This window comes from Sminthopsis crassicaudata, chromosome 5 (genome assembly GCF_048593235.1).
Source record: "Sminthopsis crassicaudata isolate SCR6 chromosome 5, ASM4859323v1, whole genome shotgun sequence".
NCBI lineage: Eukaryota > Metazoa > Chordata > Mammalia > Dasyuromorphia > Dasyuridae > Sminthopsis > Sminthopsis crassicaudata.
Window position 1 is genome coordinate 70,501,755 of NC_133621.1, and position 27,333 is coordinate 70,529,087.

General features: G+C 33.4%; 1 protein-coding gene across 1 annotated transcript in view; it reads left to right on the plus strand.

The window, feature by feature from the left end:
• The window catches only part of CREM (cAMP responsive element modulator), a 69,241-nt gene extending 56,109 nt beyond the window's left edge, over positions 1-13,132 (plus strand). The window contains 2 exon segments of the mRNA XM_074267127.1: positions 4,162-4,318; positions 12,318-13,132. Of these exon segments, the coding sequence (XP_074123228.1) occupies positions 4,162-4,318; positions 12,318-12,462 (302 nt within the window). The 3' untranslated portion in view covers positions 12,463-13,132.
• The last annotated feature ends 14,201 nt before the right edge of the window (positions 13,133-27,333 follow it).

Genomic DNA, 27,333 nt, shown 5'->3' on the forward strand with positions numbered 1-27,333 from the left:
TGAATGCAAATCTTTAGGGCTCTAACTATCTTACCTCACTGTTTCTTCACAATAAAGCATTTTCATAAAGAAATGTTGTTTGAGTATTTGAATTAGTATTGAAAGATGCTGCTATTCTAAAACAAAAGTTAATATCTTTTTGTGTCATTGATCCCTTTTTTGTAGTCTGGTGAAACCTTTAGCCCCCTTTTTTGCATAATGTTTTTAGCTTCACAAAATTCATAAGATTACAAAAGATCAATTATGTTGAAACACAGCTTACACATATTATGTTTTTAAAATAAGGTAATTAACCCTTAAGACTCCCTGTTCTAAAGAGGTGAAACATATTTTCTGTTCAGTTTTTAAGTATTTTTGGCAGACATTATTGAGCTTATATATATTAGCATATTAAAACCATTTCTTTGGCACTTTATATAACGTTGAATAGCAACACTAGTAAGGCACATTGTTCATGTTTTGTTTCAATGATTGAAAATACTCATTAAATGAGGAATTATAAAATTTAAAAGGATCTCAAGAACATAAGCCAAACAAGAAAATGCCTTTTGAAAACTTCCCATTAGCCTTTAGTAGCCTTTTATAACATTTCTTTGCTAAAATGAGAAGCATTTAATTGAAATATCTTCAAGTTGGAATAACTGATTAATTAAGCATTGTCACTTTGTAACAACTTTGTTCTTAGACCAGATGTGATGGGAAACTTGTAGAGGATGATTCTTTCAATTTATTGGAGAATCAGTAAATATTAATTTGTAGTAACAATAAATTAGCTAATTTAATTTAGAAATCTTTCAGAATATACCTTTTATGAAATTTCATGTTTTCCTTTACTCCTGTAGTGCTTGTAGATTATAGTGTGTTCTGCTATTTTACTTACCACTTGGTCTTCTGTGATTCTTAATTTTCATATTCATTTTAAAAGTAATCTTAAGCTTAAAAAAATCACAAATATTTTTATTCTTTTGAAAAATTGGCTAGCAGTATATTATGATAGAGTAATTCGACAATGATTTTCTTAAAAGAAACAAGAGTTTATTATTGTTGTTTATCCTATATGCTCCACAGGGGAAGTTTTTGACAGAAACATTATTCCACAATTTGGTACATTTTCTTTTAGAATGTACAATAAGAAGTATTCAATTAAGGATCTAAGTCAAGACTTTAAAGGATTTTCTTAAATGTTGGAATGCACAATTTGAATTTCTTATGTGACTATAGGATACCTATCTGACTTGTCAAGTAAGGCTATGAAAGGAACATACAAGTGTATGCTTTTTATATCAGGAATTGGGTGTTAGGTAACACTTGGTAATCAGATATTTTCAGCTTCTAAAATTCATTTTAAATAATCCATGATCTTAAGGAATGGTCTGAAAAAAGGAAGCCTTCAAAAAAGACTAGTTTCTCTAAACATGTATTCTTTACCCACTTGAACTCTTCATGAAATTTGCTGATATTGTTTAAAAAAGTGTATATTTTTCCAAAGATCCTTTTTAAAAATTATTTTTAAAAAATAACAGTGAGAGCCAAAAATTCTGAATTTACTAGGCATTTGCCAATTTGGTTAAGTTTTGCCTATTTGAAAATGAATTAGATAGAAAGTATTTTTATAATTTATGCTAAACACATTTTTTTTCTTTTTCATATAGATGCTCAATTATATGACAAAAAGCCTCCAAGGGTGGGGGGGAAACTTTTTTCAAGCCAGAACTGATTGGGTTTGGGGATCATTTTTTATTCCAAACTCTTGATTTCATTGTTATATGGAACTTCTGGGATCTATGAGTAGAAAGGGGCAAATTGTTTAATTTATAGTCTCAAAGAATTGCTCAGGGTTCTAAGAAATTATGTACCTTGTCTAACACATCTAGTATTTGTCAGAAAATTTTCATCCAGGATGCCTGATTCCAATTCTTGTCCTTTTTTCATTATATTATGTTCCTTTCTAACTGATCCTATGTAACAACAAATTATTTTACGAAATATTTGATATAGTGAAACATAGTAATTTGAGTACCCTTTAGTAATTGAAATGGCAGGTGTTGATCTTGTAAGGCATAGAAATACTATGTTGATTTGGTTTATTTACATAGCTAAGCAACTTCTCATTGGGTGGTAGTGAAAGGTATGAATATTTTCAGTGAAGACAAGAGTATATTTGAAGATTGCTTCTTTGAACTGTGTTCTATAATACAAAAAGAAATAATTCCAAATATTGCAAAGAGAAGATGAAAAAATGAAAACCTTAGTTGTACACTTATGTGGTATAGTGAAAAGAGTAAATTTGGAATCAGTACAGCAGTACAATTGGTACAGATTCTGTACCAACATGATAGAATATTGGGCAAATCACTCATTCATTCTTGGCCTGCAATTTTTCCTACATAAAATGAAAGAATTGAAAATGATTAGTTTTTCAGCAGTAACATTCTAAAATACTTAAAGAATTGAATTATCTGAATCTCCTTAAAATAAAGGTTTTCTTTTAGAATGTAAGCTTCATGAGAGTAAGGAATATTTCACTCTTTGTATTCCTAGCACCTAGCACAGTGCCTGGCACATAGTAGGTACTTTAATCAATACATATTGCCTGTGATCCTCAGCCCTTGGTTCCTTCTTAAATTATTTCCTAATCTGATCAAAATATTCTCCTTATGGGAGCCACCAGTTGGTATTTTTTTGACAATTTTATGTGAAATCATATGCTAGATTCTGTAGGAGTCATTCTTTAGGCACATCTAAATGAGAATATATTATGTGGACTAGGATCTAACAGTAATAGCATGGAGACTGAAGAATATTGTGATAATGTATGTTGATAACACCTGACAAAAAATTAAGTTGACAGTTGGCAGTAATCTGTCATCTAAATCATCTATTAATTAGACAAATGTTGTATATATTATTTATATATAGCACCTTTTACAATTAAAATAATTCATTCTAAAATTTCATATTATAACATGAAAACTTGACTTGAAATAAGTATGTAAAGTTTGATTATTTCATCTTGAAATTTTTGTTAAGATTCCAAGAAAAAAATCCATTATGAGTATATTTAAAAAAAAAAAAAAAACATGTGCAGATGAAAACTTATTTTTTCCTATTTAAACTGCTAAACTAAATTGTTCTAGTGCCTCACTCAATTTCTGATAATATGTCTGGCTGTGAAGGAGATACATTAACCCAGTGCTCTCTTTAGGACAGTAAAACTTTAGTTAACTGAAGAGTAGATGATATGTACATGTTGTACATTGTTGAATTTTGGAAGATTAACTGAAAAGCAGAAAACTATTTTAACCTGTTTTGAATTGGTATCTGAAATGTATTAGCATACATTTTACCTTAATAAATAGAACACAATGAATTCATATTTTTGATTATGCCAAGTTTTTTACCCCAGGGTAGTGGTTCATGAAGTTTCATTAAACCAAAAGTTTTTATTAATTCTTTAACTTATTCATTTATTCATTAAATACTTGAGTAGTTGAATGCTTTAGCTATAGCTGATGAATTTATTGGAAACTTGAGTTAGGTCTACAGAATTTAAGACTAGAAGAAATCTTAGAGATCCAGTGGTCCAATAACATTTTTCAAATGAACAAATGAGTTCTAGAAAATCTACATGAAGCTATTTTATTTATATATACATATGATCATATACCCATGCTTATATATATATATATATATGTATATATACACACATATACAAACACAGAGATACATACAGACATGTTAAACCTCTGATATGAACTGTTTGTTTCTTTTGTAAAATATGAAGTATGAGATTCTTGTTTCAGATTCTTGATTCTGGTTAGCTTTCTAGTTAGTGTTTTGCAGTACTAAAATAATATGTTTTTTTAAAGTCATAAAACTTCAGGGAATGGTTAAAGCATTATGGAGAATAGAGAAGGTACTGTATAATGCTAAGGTTGCATGGCAGATGTATTAACTGTCTTAATTTTCATTTGATAAAGCATGTCTGGCATAATTTTTGACAAAGCTATCCTTAATTTAACAAAAGCCCCTTATAACTTGTAAAACAAAAATCTCACGTTTCCATTCATTTCATTGAGGTCATTTTTTTTTTTTTTTTTTTGTGAAATTTAAAATTGTGAGTTGTTTATATAAAATTTATAATGTTTTACTTTATTGCAGCAGCTACTGGTGACATGCCAACCTACCAGATCAGAACTCCTACTACTGCTTTGCCACAGGGAGTCGTAATGGCAGCCTCTCCAGGAAGTTTGCATAGTCCACAGCAACTAGCGGAAGAGGCAACCCGCAAACGAGAATTAAGGCTTATGAAAAATAGGTAAGATGTTTCATCGAAAATTTGAAACTACTGCAAAAAGCAAAATTTTCTCTGATAGAAACTTTGCTAAAACATATGTTAGTTTTCTTCTTTGTTTTAAAATATTTGGATTTTTAAAAATAAATTTACTATAGTAAGTGTTCTATGATATTTACATAAATCTTTATTCCCCAATTCAATGAACATTAGATTGCTCTATATTCAGAGTTCTCAATTGTCAAAACTATTCCATCAACAGGAAGGAGGTGCATTTCTGCCTGTTGCTAAGGATGGTGATGGTGTTCAGTTACTGCTTTCACAATCACATCATTTTTCCCCTTAGTAATAACTGATGAAAAGTTTTCTTTACAAAACATTTTATTTTAAAGGTTTTATGAATATATTTTATTTTTATGTCACTTGATTTCCACATATGTATTTATACATTCTCAGAGAGTCATCCCTTGGGGAAAAAATAGGGAAAAAGTAATGTAGTTAAGCAAAAATATATTAACTCATTCAGTTAGTATCTATAGTTTGTTTCATACTCATCCTGTCTCTATGGAAGAAGGAGGGAGATGATCAGATGAGTCAACATACTTTTTTTTTTTTAATGTTTCTTTTATTTATTATTTATTTATTCATTCATTCATTTATTTTAAGTGAAGCAGTTCGGTTGAGTTACTAGCCTGGGGTCATACGGCTAGTAAGTGTTAAATGTCTGAAGTTGTATTTGAATTTAGGTCCTCTTGACTTCAGAATCAGTACTCTATCCACTGCACTATCTACCTGCCCTGAGCTAATACACTTTTAAAGCACCTTGCAAACCTTTAAGTGCTCCGTAATTGTTAGCAGTAATTATTTTCACATTTCTTAAAAGGAATATTTTTAAAAGAACATGGAAGTTTAATATTATTATTAATGTCAGTATAATGTAAACATATTTCTAGCATCAATGCATTTATGTGGAAAAATACTTTCTCAGTTTGAGACCTTTGAAAAGCCTATTTGTTAAATATGAATTGTTCATTCTTTTCTATTTTTAAAATTTTTTATGATTTTTTTTTAACATAATGGTAGGGTGAGAAGATTCCCTTGCAGAATCAAAATAATAACCCAGGAACCTTTTGGACAATTTTTATTATATTATGGTGCTGCTCAGAGGATTCCCCAACCATTTTCAGTACTGACATTTGTTTATCCTGAGCTTCTGTGAGCTTAAAGGGTGGCTCGGGGCTTTGGTTATTCTAATTAGCACTTTAGCTATAAACATTTAGTTAGCCTAGAAATTGTATTTCTTATTTGATGCTCAGAGACATTTGAAAGTGTAATAATAGCAGAGCTTAATTTTTTTTTTTTGTCACTCTCCTTTTGGAATTATAGGGATGATAGACATAAAGACATGAGATGGTAAAAAATTTTCACCTACATTTTGTTGGTGGTAGTTATTATCGACCAAGAAGCAGCACTAATTAATATGTTATTTTTATTATTTTCATGTTAGAACAAATATTGCCACATTGGGAAACTCAGATTTAGGGAAATGATACCTATCCACCAGAATCTTAATATCTTTCTAGTTCCCTGGGATCCATTATTTGAACACATTAAAAAGCCTACAGATTTGAATAAGCATCAGTCAAAAATCAAGAGTTACTTTGTGAAAGACCTGATATTAAACTATACTAGTTTTTTTATGTCAATTTTCCCCATTCTTAAAAATCTTAAAAAAATCCTAACATGCTTATCAGCCTTCATCCTATCTCTCCCTTTCCTTTAGTAACTACAACTCTTTTCACCCATTTCCCTCTTCTTCTTCCCTCCGTACTTTGGAAACCCTAGTATTTGGCTTTTAACTTCATTATTCAGTTGAAAGGGCTTTCTCTGAAATTAGAGATAATTTCTTAATTGCTAAATCTGATAGCCTTTTCTCATTTGATATTTGCAGCATTTGAATACTGTTCGTTGCCCTCTCTTATCTACTCTTGTTTTCTAAATTTTCATTACTTTCCTCTCCAAGCTCTCCTCCATATTCTTGGAAGGAGCCCCAAAGCTATCCTAGCTCTTTCCTCTTTTTTTGTATTCAGTTTTTCTTGATGACCTCATTCAGTCCTGGGTTTAATTATCATTTTTGTGCAGAAATCTACCAGATTGTGTATCCAGTCTTTACATTGTCTTCCTGAGTTCTGGTCTCATCACCAACTACCATTTGGCTATATCAAACTGAATGTCCCATAAATTAAACCTATCTAAAATAGAATTCCTGTAGCTGTTCTTGACACATCTCCCTTCTTTGTGCCTTTCCATTGGCAGTATCTCATGCCTGAAATAGAGTCCCCCTTTAGTTTTTCCTCTTGGAAGCTCTTGTTCCCTTAAAACCAACACAGATTATATGACCCTTGCAATATACTAATTTCTCTCTGAACCAGTTTCCTCATCTGTTAATAACAACACATATCTTTGTTGTTGTGTTGTATTATTGTATTGCATTATTTTGGATAAGAACACAAATGAAATATTTCAAAATTTGAAGATCTATAAAAATGTGGGCCTTTATTATCTTATTACCTCATTATCATCTTTTTTAAATGAATTCATATCTGCTGATTTCCTCTCAGATTTCTGAGTGCTTTCCCTCACAAAATTGTCTTAATTTTGAATATATTATTTGTGTATTCGTTTATATAGATGTTTTCTTGTTGGATAAAATTTAAGCTTCTTGATGGCAGAAAACATTTTATTTTTCCCCCCAGGTATTCCCAGCATCTAGCACTGTGCCTGGCACATGAAAGATGCTTAATATAAATGCTTATTGGTTGATTTTTAAATAGCATTGTCAGAATCCTGGAAAATATCAATAGCATAGTTTTGTGTTCATTTGATGCACATGTTAGAAAATGTTATGGTTACATGGCTTTTGTAAACCTATAATGTTAAAAATATTTAGCTAGGTGCTAATAATGAAAAAAGAATATTCATTTGCTATCTAATGGTTTACACAAAATATGAAAGAGATATCACAATATTATGTTCTTATCCATAAGTCTTATCCATAACTGATAAGATTTAAATATACAAATGAACTTATATCTTGTTTTGTCATACAAATGAAGCCCTTCTCCATTTTTGAAAAACTGTACTAGTTAGCATAATTCCTTACTTCAAACCTAAATTTGTATCTCTGCAATTTTATATCTATTGTTCCCAGTTCTGTTTTCCAGGATCAGGCAGAGAAAATCTAATCCCTCTTCTGTGTGATTACATATCACACAGCTAAAGTGGCATGAAAATATTCTTCCAGGTCTTGGTTGTTCCCCTGAATGCTCTTGATCATAGCAGTTTCCTTCATTAAATTTAGTAGTAGAAGTAGGTTCTAAAGTGACATGACAGCAGTGTAATTTCCTTATTCTAGCATCTTGACGGTCTTGTGATATCAGTGGTGACTCATTAAACTTGTAGTTCCCAGACTTTTTTTTTTTTTCAGATGCTTTCCTTTATCTAAGTTTACAAATTTACATTTATTCCTGTTAAATTACATTTCAACTTATACTATTTAGACCAATGTTTTAATATTTTAATATCTTTTTGAAATCAGATTGCTCTCTCAGCTTTTGTTATTTGCAAATTTAATAAGCATGCCGGGCCCTGCCTTTATCCTAACAATTTTAAAAAGATGTTAAACTTAGGACCAAAGCACTGCTCCCTAGGGCACTCCATTGAAAATCTCCTTCAAAGATGAAATTGAGCAAAGTTGACTGTTCTTTGGGTCTTGCATTTGACTTGTTCTGAATCTACTAATCATACTATTGCCTAGCACACATCTCATCTCTTTTTTACCAAATAAATTACATGAAAGACTTGACTAAATTCTCTTTTAAAATCTCGGCAGGCTCTAATAGTAGCCAATTCCCTGATCTTCCAGTCTAGTAACCTTGTCACCAAAGGGAAGGGGCTTAGTCTGGCATGGCCACTGACAAGAAACTGTGCTGATTGTGTTTTCTGCTCCTTTTTTTTCTATCTTCATTCACTTTTCTTTTGAGAATGTGTTCTAGAATTTTGCTAGAAATTGAAGTGTCAAGCTCATTGGCTTACAACAAAACTTTTAAGACTCCTTTCAAAAATGGGGTATCTGCAGCCAAAAAATGTACTGCTTGCTCTGCTTTTGACAGAGAAGGAATATAGGATAGGGAGAGAATGAGCATGAGCCAGCCAGCTCCAGCTAGTCCTCTCTCTGCACTGCTCCTTACACCAGAGACCTCCCTCTTTTGTCTCCTAATCTTGTAGTACATGCTGGGAATGAGGAGGGACTTCATGGTGGCTGAGTTGTGTATCTGTTATGTCTGACTCTCCATGATCCTTTTGGAGGTGGTCTTGGCAAAGATAGTGAAGAGGTTTGTGGTTTCCTTTTGCAGCTCCTTTTACATCTGAGGAAACTTGACACACTCAGGGTTAAGTGACTTGCCCAGAATCATGTAGTTAGGAAGGGTCTGAGGCTGGATTTGAATTCTGTGTTCTACTCATTTACCACCTAGCTGCCCTGAAGAATTAAGATACTCTTTATTTATTTATTTATTTTTGCTCAGCACTTTTTACACTTTTGTTTTTAGCATCCTGAATACTTTCAATAGTAAATGGAAAGAACTTCAGGCAATAATAAGTTCCTATTAGGAACATTTAGGTCATTGTCCTATCTTATAACTAAACCTTTTTGGGAGAAATCTCTTTTGTATATTTGCCTTAGATGCTTGTGAACTTGAAAGATGAGGGGCTCTTTAATTTTTTTTTTTTTTGGTTACCTCAAAGGTCAGTTTGTTTATATCTTCATTGATTCTTGAGGTTTTCCTGAGGTATCAGATAATTTAGTCATCAAGCATTTATTTAATAAGTACCTATGTATACCAAGCATTGTATTTCATGCTGTGGTTACAAGACAAAGCTCACTCATATTAAAGACTAAATGAAGAGTAAAGTTTAATATCTAATGCTCCTAGACATATCTGCAATTTGGGTAGGAACAGAATTTAATTAGGGAATTGTAGGTATCAGTGAGGTTAAGAGGAAGAGATATTTTTAATGAAGTCTTCTCCAGTCAGTATTCTTGAAATCCTCTTATCTAAGCAGTTTTGTGCTTATGCTACTCTTATCTAGAATGTAATAAGGCTGATTCACTTCAGTTAGCATGGCACAGTAGAAATGATCAGGATTTGGAACCAGAAGACTTGGGTTCAAATATAAGAACTGCTGCATACTGCTTGTACAACAGGGGACAAGTAATCCAACTTCTTGAGGCCTCATTTTGTTGTTGTTCTGTTAAGTCCCTTTAAATGACATCTATGGTCATGAAAAGATTGCTTTCAGTTCAGGTCCCTCCTTTATGAGCTATGTAGAGTACATACATACCTGTAAGACGTGTATATATCATACTTAGACCTTTTCATATGATAGACTTGTATTTCTTGATTCAAATCTAAGAGCTTTTCAGAACTTTTTCCCTTTTTTCCTTTTTACTCCCCTTATCACCCCAATCGCTGTAATTTTCCCATCAACAGTTTTTTCATACATCTACTTTTCTGTTAAACTAAGGGCAGTTTTTTATTTCTTCCAGTATTCTCCTCCTTGTTTACTTGCCATATATGTCTCTTTAATAAGAGGAGGCAGAGAGCAAAGGTTCAAAGATATGTAGACATAACAGTACATGAAAGTTGAGCCAGCTATAAATAGGCATAGCAGGTGTTTTTCCTATCTAAGTATTGTTTAGATATGTACTATCTACTGGTGAGATCATTTAAGTTTTATGCTTGGAAATTCTGAGTCTCCAAAGTATAGGATTACAAAAATATATTCAAGAAAAAAAGGAAATGGCAATTGTTTTTGGAAACCTACAAAACTTTGTTAAGAGCTTTAAAATTCTACTTTTGTTCATTTACATTATTGAATTAATTTTATTTCAGATCAGTAAATGTTAAAATAATTGTACTATGAGAACTTTGACTTTCCTGAGGTGATTTCAGTCCCAGTGGTGATGATAGTTGGAAAATCTTTTAAAACTGACAAATATGTGAATAAGCTTGGTTTTCTTTTAAAACTAGCAATATGTATCAATTACATTAATCAGTATCTTTTATTAGATAAATCCAACTTTGTCTTATTTCTTCTAATCAGTTGAGAAGGTTGAAAACTTTTGACATAATGCTTTTATTGTTTTTAGAAAATAGGCACTGCTTTTGGGTGTGAACTTCAACTGCTCATTCATAAATTGTCTACTACCTGAAATAGAAATATTTACCAATTAGTCAGTCTTTAAATTAGATCTCTAAAAGATTATGTTTGGGGATACATTTACATTAAACTCAACTTTAGAAATAGTTCTAATTATTGTTAAACAGCTTTTATACATTTAGCACAATTATGCAGATATTGCTTATGAAATAAAAATAGCTTCAAAGTTGTCTTTTTAAGATGGATTGAATTAGTACTGTAACAGCTTTGCCACAAAGCAAGGTTATTCTAAGATGATCCACTTTTGTTACATGTTAGATTTGCAAAGGAAGAAGGGTAATATTTCAGAAAAATTTGCTTTCATAAGGTTTATACTGCAAAGAGTTAAATGTAACATTTGCTTCCCCTGAAATCCACCCCCCAAAAAAAGGGGAATTTTGGCTGTATTCTTTACTTTTTGGTGGCCATTGTGTGTGAAAATAACCAATTTAATCTCACTTATTCCTTTTTATTTGTTTTGTTGCTTTGGCTGCTTTTCTTCATGGATGCCTCTGGTGCTTTTAATGAAGTATAATGGATGTTAAATGCATGTCATCGTAGAAAAAAGTTTTGACCTTCCCGTGTGAGTTATTTTGGCAGCTTTCCTCTCATATTTCTGTGTTGTTTTGCTCTTCTGCTTGTCTTGTGTTTAAATTGCCTAGGGTGATGAGCCCTGTGTTTCATCCTGTGTATTCCGTATTTCTCTTATTTTCAGGAATAGTGCCCTTTCAATAGGGCCTGAAGTGAAAAAAATGCATTTTTGTGACTTGTTTTATATATGTTGTCTTTTGCAGCTGAAAAACTTATCTTTTGATAAGATAAAGGCAGTTGAACCTGTCTTGTTTTGCTTAGATTTTAGCATGAAGACAAAAAAACCTCCATCAATGATTCTTTATTAAGGTTTTCTGAAGATTAATTTTTCTAAGCATTTTTGATTAAGTAAAATTCAATTCAGGATGATAGAATTATGAGTTTCCTGGTAGATAATAATAATCAGGAGAATTGAAAGGAAATATAAATGTCACATATAGAAATGCAGTTGGCAATGTGGTCTTATTGTTTTGTGTGAAGGAAAAGCAATTCATTGATCTGATCACTGTGATTATGGAACATAATGTCCTATGAAAACCCAGTTTTGACAAAGATTCTGGGCAAATTGAATGTAGTTGTTTGTTGCATTACAGTCATTTACAAAAGGCATGTGCTTGGTTGTAATTGTTGTACGGTTTTGTATGAATCAGCACCAGGCTTGAGTGGCTGTTGATCTGGGGGGCAGAACAGTTCATTGAGCCATTCTTTGTTGTGCTGGGAGTTGTTCCTGTAGTCATTTGCCTTGTGTTGGTTCCAGGGAAGCTGCTCGGGAGTGTCGCAGGAAGAAGAAGGAGTATGTCAAATGTCTTGAAAATCGTGTGGCTGTTCTTGAAAACCAAAACAAGACTCTCATTGAGGAACTCAAGGCCCTCAAAGATCTTTATTGCCATAAAGCAGAGTAACTGTCTTTGACTTGGACCTTGTTTACTGTGAACTCTAATCAAGGCATGAGATGCAGCAATTCTACAAATTGCCAGGTGGACTTGTGGAAGGGACACTTGTGACCCTTGGGAATCCAGTTTGGCTTAGTATTTGAAACTGAATTGGGAGTGTTGTTCCAAAATTTGGAATGCAACCATGATCACACAGTTATACCAAGCTTTCTTCAATCTGTTTGCCAATAGCATGCAAATGGTTTTTTGTTTGCCCTTTTTGCTTCTGCTTTTTGCAGGGAAGCTGCTAAAGAATGTCGACGTCGAAAGAAAGAATATGTAAAATGTCTGGAGAGTCGTGTTGCAGTGCTGGAAGTTCAGAACAAGAAGCTTATAGAGGAACTTGAAACCTTGAAAGACATTTGCTCTCCCAAAACAGATTAGTAGAAATATTTACGCTATGAACTGATTACAACATGTACAGTTGCTTTTGAAGGCAATACAATATATAGCCGGCAAGAATTATGGCTTTTTTCCTTTGTATCATTCATCTTAGACTATAATTTCTAACATTCCTGAAATGCTTTACTGTACTTTGTTGACTCTTAGCTGTAACTTCAGTTTTTTAAAGGAGACAAACTGTAAAAAATGTATGTAACAGATTCTTAAAATGCAATATTTGTAAGACTTGTTCCATTGCCACATATTTGCAGTTTCCACTCTTTGTGTCACTAATAGTGTCCTACGCAATAAAATATTTTGCAGGTCTTTTAAAAATCATTTTAGGAAAGGATGATCAGAGATAATGCATCCAACAGTACAATAAAATTAAACCACCAAAAATACCTCAGGAAGTTGTTAATAGAAAGTATGTTCTGATTACATACCTATATGAGAATAGTAGCTCATAAATGAATTTATGGCATTTTTCAGATTTTTATATTAGTTACTTTGTGAAGAAAATATTGTATTGCTGTCCTTGAATGCCATGGTTGAAGATAGTTTTTAATAGAACCATGTTGGTTACACTTTGTAGTGTTTGGTGCTCATTTAAATATCTGAAACACTTACTACAGTTTTTAATCTACAATGTAATATAAAAGATCTTGCAGAAGTTTTTAGTGTCAGTTTTATGTTACATAATCAACAGTTGTTTTACAACACGTTTTCGACTTCTGGAACAAGTTAAGTGCTTCTTGCTAAAATCCAACATCTACACCTCAAAGCATATTGATCTAGTTCTACATGGTTCCATGATCTTCGCCCTGGGGCTGTTTGAGCTGTCTCACCTGATCCAGACCTGTGGAGCTCTACACATAGAGGAGAAGATACGTGGTGAAGAATTTATATGTGTGTGGATGCATGAGCATGCGTGTGTGTGTGTGTGTGTATGCATGTGCACACGCATGTGTTGTAAAATAGACTTCCATGGAAAGGGTAAAAAGGATTTGGCTATTTCCTGTTAATATACCTCTTAACTTGAATATTTGCTATCAGTTGAGACAGCCCTAAAAAACCAGTTTTCATTGTTATCCTAAAGCATTTATATTTCAGTGCATTCAGGTTTGACTCAGCAAGATTTACAAATTCAGTATATCAAGACTATGTTTGTAATAACAGGTTGTATATGTCTGCATTTCACCTGCTACCCAGTTCATTTATTAAAATAATTGTTTTTGGTAAATTGCCATTTCAGATTATAAGACTAAATCCCTATATGTCACCCTATTAGATACCATTCTTCTCAAGTAAACAGTGATGTTTTCCCAGGATAAAGAATCTTTTTTATAAATGGCCTATTTTATATGTTTTTATATTTTAAATCAGAATGGCTATGGTAGCTTTCCCTTGATTAAACATCATCCCAATTTTAATTCATAGAAGTGACATGTATCTAGAAAGAGAAAAAGAGTACCTTTCTACTTTTCTGCCTTTTTTAGACATTTCCCCATGTTATGTATCTCCAGCTTCCAAGAAATAGGATAATTAAGACCTGTTAGTCATGTATATTGTAGGAAAACTTGTTCTTTCCTGTATAATCTTCTCTTCCCCCCTCTTCTCAATGTCATCAAATTTTTTGTCTTTTCTCCTGTAGAAAAATAAGGTGAGGAAAGAAGACAAGCGGAAGAAAAAGGAAAGAAAAGAAAATGCAAAATTTCAGGTGAAGAAAAGGAGAGTATTTTGCATTCTTTAATTAATTGAACATTATTAAGTGCCTACGTTGTGCCCATAATTCAGGTAGGCACTCACATAGATACAGAAAAAGAAGACTTTTATAGAATTGGAAAGAATCCAATAAGAAAACAAGTCCTCTCTGTTGAAATTTGGATCTTTTAATTTAATATTACTCTTAAGGAAACCTTTATTTCCTTTTTTTTTTTTTTTTTTTTTTTTTTTTAAAGGAAGGGCTGATAGGATTTGATTTTAAAAAATTAATGGAGAGGTAAGAGATACATTTAAAATAGAAGAATGAACATGTATAAATCCAGACATATAATAAGTGAGAATGGCACACAGATGGTCAAGATTTGAATAGGGATTCTTTCTTGAGAAATAGTGATAAATGCTAGTGAATGAAAATTGTTTAACAAACAGTAGCAAAGAAGTTGTATACAAATATAGTTATGAGGTAATGTTTTAAGTCTGGTAGCAGTATGGATTTAAAGAGAGAAATCAGGATTTTCCAGTCATCTGGTTTACAAGGTGGTGAATGGCCCAAACTGTGATTATAGCAGAATATGGCCATGTAATGAAGGAGGAATGAATCTGAACAGTATTTCTAAGGAAGATGGAATAGGAATAAGGGATAACTGATAATTGAGGGCAAAAGATAAAGTCAGTGTTGATTTGAAGATTTAAGGAAAGAGGATTGAAGTGAGATATGGAGTGAAGGAAAGAGATATAAGATGGTACAGAAAGAAATAGGAAAGTTGGAAAGAAAACTCAAATTAGAAGAGATAAATGTTTTTAGTTTTAAATATTGAGTTTTGAGAGAAGACAAGATAACATATTATTTGAGAGAATGTCCAGCCAATATCTGGAAATATAGTGCTAGAATTCAGATGTCTTAGAAGAGAAATAAAATTGGATTTCTATATCACAGAGGTGATGTTGAGGTTCTTAAAGTGAATGAATTCTCCAAGTTGAGAGTAGTTGGAAGAAAGCAGAACACAAAGAATTGAGTTGAGGGTGTTGTCTATTCTTTAAAGGTCAGTGACAGGAAAATGACTCAATGAAGCCGTCACAGCAAAAGCAGACCTGAATTTCACAACCTTCCTCTTTGCAGAAAGCATTCTCTTTTTTTGTCCTTTTTTTAATTGATCGATCATGTTAGATAGTTTTAAATTCCAACTATTTCTTAACCCTTATTCTGGTAGGTACTAAGAGAGATACAAAAATAAAATACTTCAAGCCTTTGAGGAGTATATAATTTAGCTGTGTAAGATTTATTTTAAACAAGTAAAATAAGACTGCATTTAGCAAATTGTGTATTTTATGAGTTAATAAGAGTGGGGAAATAAGTGAGGACCTGAGTAGTCAGGTTTCACAGAGGAGGTTGCAGGTAAGTTGAAGCTTGAGAACTAGATAGAAATTTAATTGAGAAAAGAGCATTCCAGGTAGTTTGTGAACATTAAAATACCATAGCAAATCATAAAAGTTTTTGAAAAAAACCTAAATTTGCTTAACTTTATAAGGAGCTCAAGTAAATAACCTCAAAAGAATGCCATCCATGCTTTATGCTTTCCTCAGCTGTGACATTTTCATTTTTATATTGTATGCTTAGAATTTTTCTATAAAATTTTAAAATGTTCATAGAAGGCTCTTAGAATATTCCTACATTGAAGAAGTTTTCTGTATTATTGAAACCAAACCATTCTTAACACAACTTTGTGTTTTGTATGTATGTTTTATGATGAGGTGTAGAAATATCTCACTGATAGTTTATGATGATACATTTCAGATTTAATCTTTTCAGAGTGATGGCCTGCTGCATAAAATTATACTTACATCTTATTTAAGAAATGGGAAAGGTCAGTTGCAAAGCTAATAAACATATTTGGTGCCTAGAATAGGGTCAGATTCAAATAAAATGATTTTTGTGTTTATCCTGAGCCAGTCCTAACTTGGAGAAACTCAAATATAGCCTAAAGGATTCTTGAATTTCTTGGAGGAAAAACAGTCAAACACTTTGCTGCTCCTACCATTTGTATTAAGTACTATTGACTTTTAACTTCTACTTTCCTCTTTCCTATGCAAATAACCCATGTTCAAGGTTATTTGGTTGAAATTAATGGTAAAGGTTTGACCCTGCTTAAAAACAATGGCAATGCCTAACTCCTCCCTATGCTAGGAGAAAGACAAAACTTTAATAACCATGAGCCAAAAGTCAACACACACTTTTCCCTTTTGTGCTTTCTGATGAAGTTCATTAGATATTGACTGCTTTGTGCTAGGAACTATGCTCAGTGCTGGATATATTCCTGTCCTGGAAAGCTTACATTTTGCTCAAAAGAAATAACAACATAAATTTGCATGTATATCCTAAAGAAATACAAAATAAATACTAATTTGCTGGTGGGCGAAAACCCTAAAAACTGGAGGAATCAGAAAAATTTTATGTAAGCAAGTGGCTTTTGAAGAATAAAACTTGATGAAGGGACATACGAATTCCAAACAGGTGATGATTAATAGAATAGTTTGATTGGTCCGTGTGTATGTGGGGGTGGGGGAACGGGAGCGGGTATTGTGAAATGAGTCAGGAAATGTAGTTTGGTGCTAGACTCTGGGCTTTAAATGCCAAAAAGAGCAATTATCATTGTAGAACAGAGTGCCACTGAAGATTCTTAAGGGGAAATATGGTCACACCTATGCATTAGTAATACCAGTTTAGTAGATGGGTCCTAGAGGAGGAAAGAGACTGGAGGCAAGGAGACTGATAGAATGTTCTAGAATATTTCACTTGTGAGATGATGAGACTCTAAATTCGAGTGGTAGCTTCTGTGTGTAGAGGAAAAAGGGGTCAGAGAAGGGAGATAAGGAGGTAGAAGCAACAAGTTTGGTAACGAGGTATGTGAGGTGGAAAGGGAAGAGGGGTGGGATGCCTTTTATAAGATTTTGAAGTAGAATAAATAGAGTGTATTTAAATACCCTTAACAAGAGTAGAGAAACTTTGGGAAAGGACAGGTTGGGCTGTCAAGATAATGAAGCCCATAGTTGATTTGTGAATTTGAACTGTCTTTGTGATTTCCAATTCAGACCAGATAAGTTTGGCATTAGTTTAGCAACTAATGAAACTCAGGAAAGAAGATGTGTGAATTTGGGAGTTACTGGCCTAGAAATGGCAAATAAACCCATGAGGCCTGATGAAATCATTCAGAAAGAAGAAAGCCCAGGACATGTTATACTAACTGTTCATCCAAGAAGCAGGCATTGGGTCAAAGCTGGCAACGTATGTAAGTTCATTGGGATGCTCTACTGTGAAAGTAGAACCTGTTTCTATCTTATGGGTAGCCAGAATCAAACGGAGCAGGCTACAGAGACAGGAGATTTAGTCATCAAACAGAAGTTTGAATTCATTTTAAAGTGAGGAGAACATTTACAACCAGAAGTCCTCTTGATGGGCAGAGCTTAGCATGCTGGGATATAGGCAGTGCTTTATATTCCTAAGAAACGACAAATGGGCTTGCCCACAACGTAATCTTTGTTAGGGCTAGAATAGCATTTCCCAGACAGACATTCCTGGGTTCTGTAAGAACAGTTTCCAAATTCATGATTTCGTGGTGGAACAGAGAACTAGAATTAGTGTGGTGGAAACAGGAGGGCAGTACCTGGTTCAGTTCACTTATAGTAGCTGCAAGAGACAGGAATTGTGAGCATGTCAGAAGATGTAATGGATCACTTGCTTCTGGGTCTCTGGGAAATAGGGGATTTTTCTGGTGCTGGTAAAAGTAATCTACTTTGCCAGAGGGCGAGATCATCCAGAACACAAAGGATTGTTGTTATGCCAAGCTCAGGGCACTCTGCTTGCTAGGTCTTAGCTCTGGGAAATGAGTGTCTCTAAAATATCTTGACAATCTCATGTATTTAATCCATATTCTCAAGAGAAATAGCAAATGTTAGCCACATAAAGCATCTAATTAAATTCAACAAATGTTAGTGAAGGGTCTAATTTTATGTAAGACCCTGAGATATAAAAAGGAAAAATGACACATCCCCTCTCAAGTGGTTTGTAGCTTTGAGGAGATTGGAGGAATAAGATGTATCTTTAGAGACTAACTCAGAAGGCTATTGGCATAATCCAGGTTTGAGATGTAAAATGAGGACCTGCACTGGCATGGGTAGCTGTGGGCCGGCTCTACTCCAAGTAGCTCTGTGTTTTTCTTTTTTTTTTTTTTTTTTATAATAATAGTTTTTCTTTACCAGATATTTGCATGGGTAATTTTACAACATTGACAAGTGCCAAAACTTTTTTTTTTTTCCAATTTTTCCCCTCCTTCCCCCTCCCCTCCCAGATGGCAGGTCAGCCAATACATGTTCAATATGTTAAAAGTATAAATTAAATACAATATATGTATACACGACCAAACAGTTGTTTTGCTGAACAAAAAGAATCGGACTTTGAATAGTGTACATTTAGCCTGTGAAAGAAATCCAAAATGCAGGCGGACAAAATTAGAGGGACTGGGAATTCTATGTAGTGGTTCATAATCATCTCCCAGAGTTCTTTCGCTGGGTGTAGCTGGTTCAGTTCATTACTGCTCTATCGGAACTGATTTGGTTCATCTCACTGTTGGAGAGGGCCACGTCCATCAGAAGTGATCATCATACAGTATTGTTGTTGAAGTATATAATGATCTCCTGACCCTGCTCATTTCACTCAGCATCAGTTCCTGTAAGTCTCTCCAGGCCTTTCTGAAATCATCCTGTTGATCATTTCTTACAGAACAATAATATTTCATATTATTCATATACCACAGTTTATTCAGCCATTCTCCAGTTGATGGGCATCCACTCAGTTTCCAGTTTCTGGCCACTACAAAAAGGGCTGCCACAAACATTCTTGTATATACAGGTCCCTTTCCCTTCTTTAAGATCTCTTTGGTATACAAACCTAGTAGCAACACTGCTGGGTCAAAGGGTATGCACAGTTTGATAACTTTTTGAGCATAATTCCAAATTGCTCTCCAGAATGGCTGGATATATTCACAGTTCCACCAACAATGTATCAGTGTCCCAGTTTTCCCACATCTCCTCCGACATTCTGCATTACCTTTCTCTGTCATTCTAGTCAATCTGGCAGGTGTGTAGTGGTATCTCAGAGTTGTCTTAATTTGCATTTTTCTGATTAATAATGATTTGGAGCATCTTTTCATATGACTAGAAATAGTTTCAATTTTTTTATCCGAGAATTGTCTGTTCATACATATCCTTTGACCATTTATCAATTGGAGAATGGCTTCATTTCTTATAAATTAGAGTCAATTCTCTATATATTTTGGAAATGAGTACTTTATCTGAACCTTTGACTATAAAAATGTTTTCCCAGTTTATTGTTTCCCTTCTAATCTTAACTGCATTGATTGTGTTTGTACAAAAACTTTTCAATTTGATATAATCAAAGTTTCCTACTTTGTAATCAATAATGATCTCTAGTTCTTTGGACATAAATTCATTCCTCTTCCACAGGTCTGAGAGGTAAACAATCCTATATTCCTCTAATTTATTATATTTGCTCATCCTATCCAAGAGCATTTAATATTTTTCCAATTGGTTAGATCAGACTTAATTTGTGTGGACTGTGTTTTTCTTTACTGGAAAAGATTTATTAAGGGCCTTGCATCCATGAAGCATTATACCAAGCTCCTGAGAGGATAAAAGAAAATTAGAAAGTCATAAAGATAAAAAGATGAAAAAATGACCTTCTGTGCCCTAAATGACTTTGGAGGCTACTGGGGGGTAGATGCAGAACTATGAATAGTGAGACTGTGTTTTTATTGCTCAGTTGGAGTTGATGTGTTTGCCATAAGATCATGACAGAGACCTTGAGTCCAAATAGAAGCAAGTTCTGATTCTTTAGGCAGTGAAGCTGACTCAGGGAAAAGCAAAACAATTCATGGAAATTAACCTATTTCTCAATTTTATTTATACATTTCAGGCTCTTGAATTACAAAAGGTACTAATCTGACTCACTAAAGATTTTTCCTATATGTTTCTGATTATCCTGCAAAGACTTTGCAGAAGCCAGCCTTATTCTTTCTTAAGGGGTTTTAATGGAATCCATTCAGTTTAACATCCCATCCTCATTTCTGATAAAGATTCTTTCCTCGGGCCTTTGTCATTCTGAGTTTATAGTCCTATAGTTCTACCCTTTAAAAATTCTCATTGGTTTTGTGTTAAACTGCAAGAACATTATCCTCCTTACCTAGACGTTCTAATTCACCCTGAAATCATAGGAGAGGGGAAGAGGAAATCTTTTCCTAAAGCAAATTTACTAACTCATCATGACAGTTTCTGATCTAAAGTTTAGCTTTTCTACTTATTGCCCATATCTGGGCTACCTTTCTTTCTGAAAGGGCTAGTGACTTAAGAGCAAAATGAAGCTAAAAAAGACCTTTCTCATAAATCTACTTTGCATGTTTTGTTTCATAAGAGTTCTCCTAAGAGAGTTCCTATTCCACTATTCTTTTTTCTAAGGTAAGGGCTGCCTTCAATTCATTGGTAGAAGAGATAAGTGGCCATGATAATGTTATGTTTTCCACCTTATCTTTTGCTATTATGATCCCATAGTGTTTTTCTAAATCCTAGTTAATGCTAATCAACAAAAAGAAAAAAAAAATTCCCACACTCCTTAAAACAGCTTTATAGGCAATAATTTGAGCAAATTGTGTGTTTGTACACATTTTTTAAAAAAACAACACATTTGTTGGTATGGGAAAATCCTAAAATTATTCTTTAGTATATTTTCCTGTCTATGTGAATATTTACTCCACCAGTACAAATCACAGATCATTCCTCTTGTCTCTTTTCCCATAGATTTGTCTATTTAGCATGTGAAGTGGTTTTCCTCTAAAGTCTTTTTTAAAAAAAAAAAGGGAAAAAAATATGTAATACAAAGTACTTAATAAATGCTTCTTATCTTGAAAAACAAATTCTTTTATTTTCATTTCCAAATTCTCTGCATCTCCCTCCCTATTGAGATGGCAAGAAATATAAAACCCATTACAAATATGTATTGTCAAAAAGAAAAATATTCACTATGTCCAAAAACACACATGTGTTTGTGTGTGTGTGTGTGCTTGCTTGCTTCAGTCAGTCAACTTATATCTGGAGAAGGATAGCATGTTTCATCATTAATCAGTCTTTTGAAATTGTGCTAGGTCATTGTGTTGGTCAGCATTCCCAGATCTTTCAAAGTTATCTTTATAATATTGCCATTGCTATCTAAATTATTCTCTTGGTTCTGCTCACTTCACTCTGCATCAATTCATATAAGTCTTCAAAGTTTTTCAGAAACCATCCCCTTGTTTTTTTTTACAGCACAATTATATTCCATTGCTTTTATATATCATAACTTATTCAGCCATTATCTTATAGGAATTCCCTCAATTTCCAATTCTTTGCCACCATAAAAAGAAGTCCTGTATTTTTGTATATAAATAAATACTTGTTTGCATCTCTCTATCCCTCTTTCTCTTCCTCTTTTCTCTCTTTGCCATTTCCTGCCCTCCTCTTCTTCTCTCCTTCTCCTCTCCAGGTATAGACTCCAGCTCTTTTTTCATTTTGTGGGAAACTGAAGCACTCAAGCTGCTATCATTCTTAATCCCATTAGAAGACTGACCCATTTTCTTTGTTGTCATACATATTTCAACTATGCAAATACACATGGAAAATCCTATACCTATTGACTTGTTTAAATTTTTAAAAAGACTCATTACTTATAGATGAACTGTGATTATTGCTAAAGGGACTAAACAAGATACCTTTAAAACAAACAGTGATTCAAAGAAAATTTATCATTACCAATAGTGGTGTAACTAGTTCCTTTAGTTGGTTAGAATGTAATAGTAATAAAACTATAGTCATTGTTTCAACAACTTAACCTGCCAATTATCTTTGTCCTACTTCATTCTGTAGCTACAGATGACATCCTTAACTCGTCTAAAGATCCTTGTTCTCCTTTTTGGATGAGGTAAGTGAATGTGAATAGATCATTGATACTTTTTTTAAGATCAAAATTTATGTTATGAGTTAACAATATTTTTGTTGCAGTGAACACCTTTTCCTTTTGTTTAGGAAGTCATGGTCAAAAATAAAAAATGACCTTTTTACTCCTTAATCAAGTGATTATTATTCCCAAATTTCAGTAGCAGAGAATTCAGTAGTATAATGTAGGACCCTTATTTGTCTAAAGTGTAAGGGTTTCTTAATACTCGGATCTCCTAATTGTGAGATTAACTTTTAGAATGCTAAATCAAAAATTATATCCTTGCCCTATTTCCTTAGGGTTGTCTTCTCTTCTGGAATCTGTAAAACTTTGACATAAGACTTTTATTATTATAAATATCCATTTTAGCATAGGTTCTAGATAGACCCAAAGATACTTTTGTGTCTACATTCCTACGATATTTTCCTACAAACTTTCAACAGGAATATGAAAATGATCAATATGATGGTATTGAATAAAATGACTTCGTAATCACTGCAGTTTTCAGCATGCTTTAGGATCCTCTGTCTGGAATCTCATGTCCTTGAAAGAACCAATGAAACATCATCAAATGACCACTATTTTTGGAAGAATTTTTCATTTAGGAAGACTTTTTAAAAGTTATTAATTTTTATTGAAATAAATTTAGATTAGAGTTTTCATAAGAAAGTAGTACCATTATGTAAAAACACTGATTTGATTTGGGCTTTTTAAACAACTCTTAAATAGCAGTGGGATGACCATGGCTTTATTTCATCTATAAGTACCATAAAAGTTCCATCGAGGAGTATGTTAAAAAGAAACCTGTTCTTGACTTGAGGAATTGATGAGCTCATCAGTCTCTTACCAATCAAAAAGTCAAATATTAAAGAGTCTAATATATGTGCCAGGAAATGTGCTATCTGTTTAGGTTAAACAGACAAAAATGTAAACACACTCTGCCCTTAAGGAGTTCTGTTTTATTAGGAGACATTTAATTTGGGGATAAGGGCGAAGAATCAGAAAATGTTACATATGTGATACTGTGACCTTGTGCAAGTTATTTTACTTGTGCTCATCTGTGAAATGACAATGACAGTATTTGCCCTCTTTTACCTCTAAAGCTATATAAACTTGAGTGAACTGTGATTTTTGTTCTGTGAGTTATTAGAAGGCAGTATGATACTTAGGAAAGAAGAGAGAATTTGGAGTCAGTGCCCTGGGTTCAAGTCTTAGTTCTTCCTCTTATTATCTGACATATTGAACAAATTATCCCATGTCTGGACCGCAACTTTATGTATAAAAGGAGACTTTACTTTTGAAGGAGCTGGGTTAGGTCACCTTCAAAGTTCCTTCCAATTCTCAATTTCTACCCAGTAGAGAATGTAAACTCTTTGAGGGCAAAGATTGCTTATTATTGTCTTGATAACCCTAAAGCATATCACGGACCCTGACATGTAATTGAAATTAATAAATAAAAGCTTGTTTCCTTCTCTAAATCTTTTGATGTCTGTCAATGGGGTAAAAAGATTTCCCTTCTCTTCCCACCTTTCTGCATTTGTTTAAATCAAGAGTTTTCCCAGTGTATTGTAGTATTGCATATTCTAGAAAATCAGGTGATAGTTTAAAAATAAAATCTAACATATTCAGAATAAACTTCGTGAAATAAAAACTCAAATAAAATTTGCTATATTTTATTATTAATAAAAGTCTGACCTAAGAATTTTTGTAATATGAATTACTATCAGTTCTTTAAAGAGACTGTAAATTAGTGTAAAAAGATACAATGACTTTGAACTCAAAATTTTAAAAATATTCGATAGAATTTATATTAAGCAGGCATTTCCTATTTGTTTTGATTTTAGATAATTAGGCTTCTGAGTTTCCTGAGCAAAAGAATTTTCCATGTGAGCAGCTACACCTAATGGTTGTTCTTGGTCTCTGGAAAGATAGAAATCAAGGAAAGTAAAGATTGCCTTTGTCTGACCCCTTGTGGACACAGTTGAACCTTACAGAATCTAGTTTGTTTTAGGGATATTAAAAAAATGTTCTTGAGGTTTAGTTAAATGTTAATTTGAGTTGTCTTAAACTTTTGAGAAAAGATGCTAAATTGTTTAGAGAAAATGAGATCTTATAAAAATCTCTCATTTATGTTTTAGGCAGAACACAGTTTTCTCTAGGCCCAGCAGTTTCAGGGGAAAAAGTTTGTGTTGAGAATCGACATTTAATCCATTAATAGTAAGCCTGTATTTGGTTGAGGAAGAGAAAGATGGTATATGTTTAAATGGGGGGAGATTTAAACCAACTTTTTGTGCCCCCTTCTCCCTACTCCTCCTTAGCCCTCAAGTAAAGTTGATAACCGGGAAAGGGATATAGGGTTGAAGTATGAGATCTGGGTTTCAATCTTGCACTAGCTATAAAAACTTTAGGTAAGATAATTCATGGCTCTAGTCATATCCAAGACCCTTTACTGCTCTAAATGTTATGACCCTGTTCCAAACCATCAGACTTAGATGGAAACAGAAAAGGATAGAAAAGAATGTCTTAGGAAAACCCAGTTTTTTAAGGGGAAAAAACAAAACAAAACTACAAACATAATAATCCTGATTTTTATAGTGAGGCCAGTTCATTAATAACAAAACATAGCAAAGAAATGAAACAACATTTTAGACTGTCCAGTCATTTAATTCCTTAGTCATAATTATTTTTTCAAACCTATCTAAAAGTAGTCTTCAGGAAAGTCTTTTTAGAACACTTACTATCCTTCCTGTAACTTAAAAGTTTGTATGCAGTTAATATTGAACTAATTTTAATTTTTGTTTGTCTTGTTTCCCACCTTAGATTTTGAGCCCCTGGAAGTTAGAATAGATTTATGTATTTTCACTTCTGCCATTGCACCTAAAACAGGACTTTGAATGTTAGGAAATAATTAATAGATATGTGCTGATTGAAAATAGGGGGTAAAATCCCAGACCATGTTGGGGACATATGGCAGGAAGAGCTCTAGATGTTGTTAGAAGGCTTAGACTAAAGTTGGCCTGAATACTGGTACTCAAGAAATGTGTGATGCTTTAATAAGCAAGTTATCTGAATTTGTTTACTAATCCATAAAATGGGGATAATAGATACTTGTACTACCTGTCTCACAGAGTTGTGAGGAAAATGATTTGTAAACTGTAAAATGCTAATGTAAACTATACCCCATTAAATTATCATGTAAAGTATTTGAAAGGACAGCCTGTGTTAATATCCTGCTTTTCCAGTTTTTTGTTTAGCACAGTACTTTACATGAGGAAGACAATAAATATTGATTGAATATTCAGTTGCTTTTTGTGCCCTTAATGTCCTTAACCTCCATTCTCATTTTCTCACACATACACAAAAACTAATTTTTTCCTTCAAGGTGAACTGCAGTTCTTCCCTTATCCTAGCTGTTTAGGTTCCTTATGATGCTACTTGCCTTCCTAGTTAGTGTGATCCTTTTAAATGATATTCCTTCTAGCACATTGGATTTTCTCACCCCTACATTCCTTTTTCACCCCACCTACCAATCTTTCACTTCTACTCTTGGACCTGTCAAACATTTTAGGACAAAAATTACACACACAAAAGGATTTGAATCCAATACAAATCTGTTATTTTATACTTATCAGCTGAGTCTTTATGGCTACTCAAAATTCCTTTTATTCATCCTTTCTTTAGTTGTTTCATGTTCTCCCAGAGGCTGTCCTAAACTTTTTTTTTTCCATATTCAAGTCCTACTCTTTGGAGTTGCCTCACTGTCTGTCATTGACATTGCCTTCTATTTTATGAAATAAATTGAGGTCATCTAGTTCAAACTCTCTCATCTCACCTCAAAACATTCTTGTAGTCATATCTTTATTATCTCAAAATTTCTTTGGATTGTCGCAGATCCTTTATTGCTCTTGTCTTAAATGTTTTTCTGTTGAAGGCTAACTCCTTCAGTCTAAATTCTTGATGTCTTCCTCACCTACCTCTTCCAGGACTTCTATCACTAATATCCTCACTCTACTATCTTCCATTTCTGTAGTGGTTCATTCCCTCTTTCCTGTAAACATGCTGCATTATGTCTAGCCTAGAAAAAGCTTTCCTCCAAAGTCTGCATTACACTTTTCAGACTACCATTCTCTTTCTACATTTCACCAAAGAATAGTTGTTACCTGATGTCCACATTTTCTCTTAATTTCTCATCCCTTTGCAATCTAATTACAAAAATAATTCTTTTCACAGTGACTTCCTAATAGCCAAATCCAGACTCTTCTGATCATGCTACTGAGAAGCCATGCATTGGAGTGAAATAAAATAGAAGTCAAGACCAAGTCTCTAATTCTAGCTCCATTAGTCATTAGTCATGTGACCTTGGAAAAGTTAATTTGTTTACTAACCAATTGGAAAAAAGGGATTGTGAATAGTGATTCTTGTTTTACTCACAAGGCCATTGTGAAGATCAAATGTAGTCTATCACTGAACATTGATTAAGTACCTAACATGTGCCTCCATCTTTCAGCTCCAGGAATTTTCTCTGGCTGTCCCACATGCCTGGAGACTTCCCTCCCTCAACCCTGCTTATTGACTTGTCTGTACCAAATAAAATCCTATCTTCTACAGGAAATCCTCCCTAAACCTTCTTAAGTCTAATGCCTAACTCTTCTGTCATTTCCTTTTTTTTTTGTATATCACTTGCCTTATATGTGTGTGTGTGTGTGTATGTATAGTTTGCTTGTATCTCCCATTAGATTGTAGTGACTCTTTTTTTGCCTCTTGTTGTGTCTTCAGTACTTAGCACGGGGCCCAACACATAGTGGCTACTTAAGTATTGACTGACTGATTGCCCTGACAACTAAATTGTCAGGGATAAAAAGAAAGACAAAACCTAACCTCATAAGGACTGTCATCTAATGGTGGAAACCACATTAAAAACAACTATATCCAAGTGGTAATGTACAAGAAAAATTGAACATAATGATAAGGAAGAAACTAGCATTAAAAAGGATAAGGAAAGACTTCATAAATTATAAGGCAGTAAAAAGATTTTTTTTTTTTTAATTGGCCACATCATCATTCTGCTTTTGGCTCTAAAATCCTGTTTTTCTTTCCCTCTAAGCTGTTTA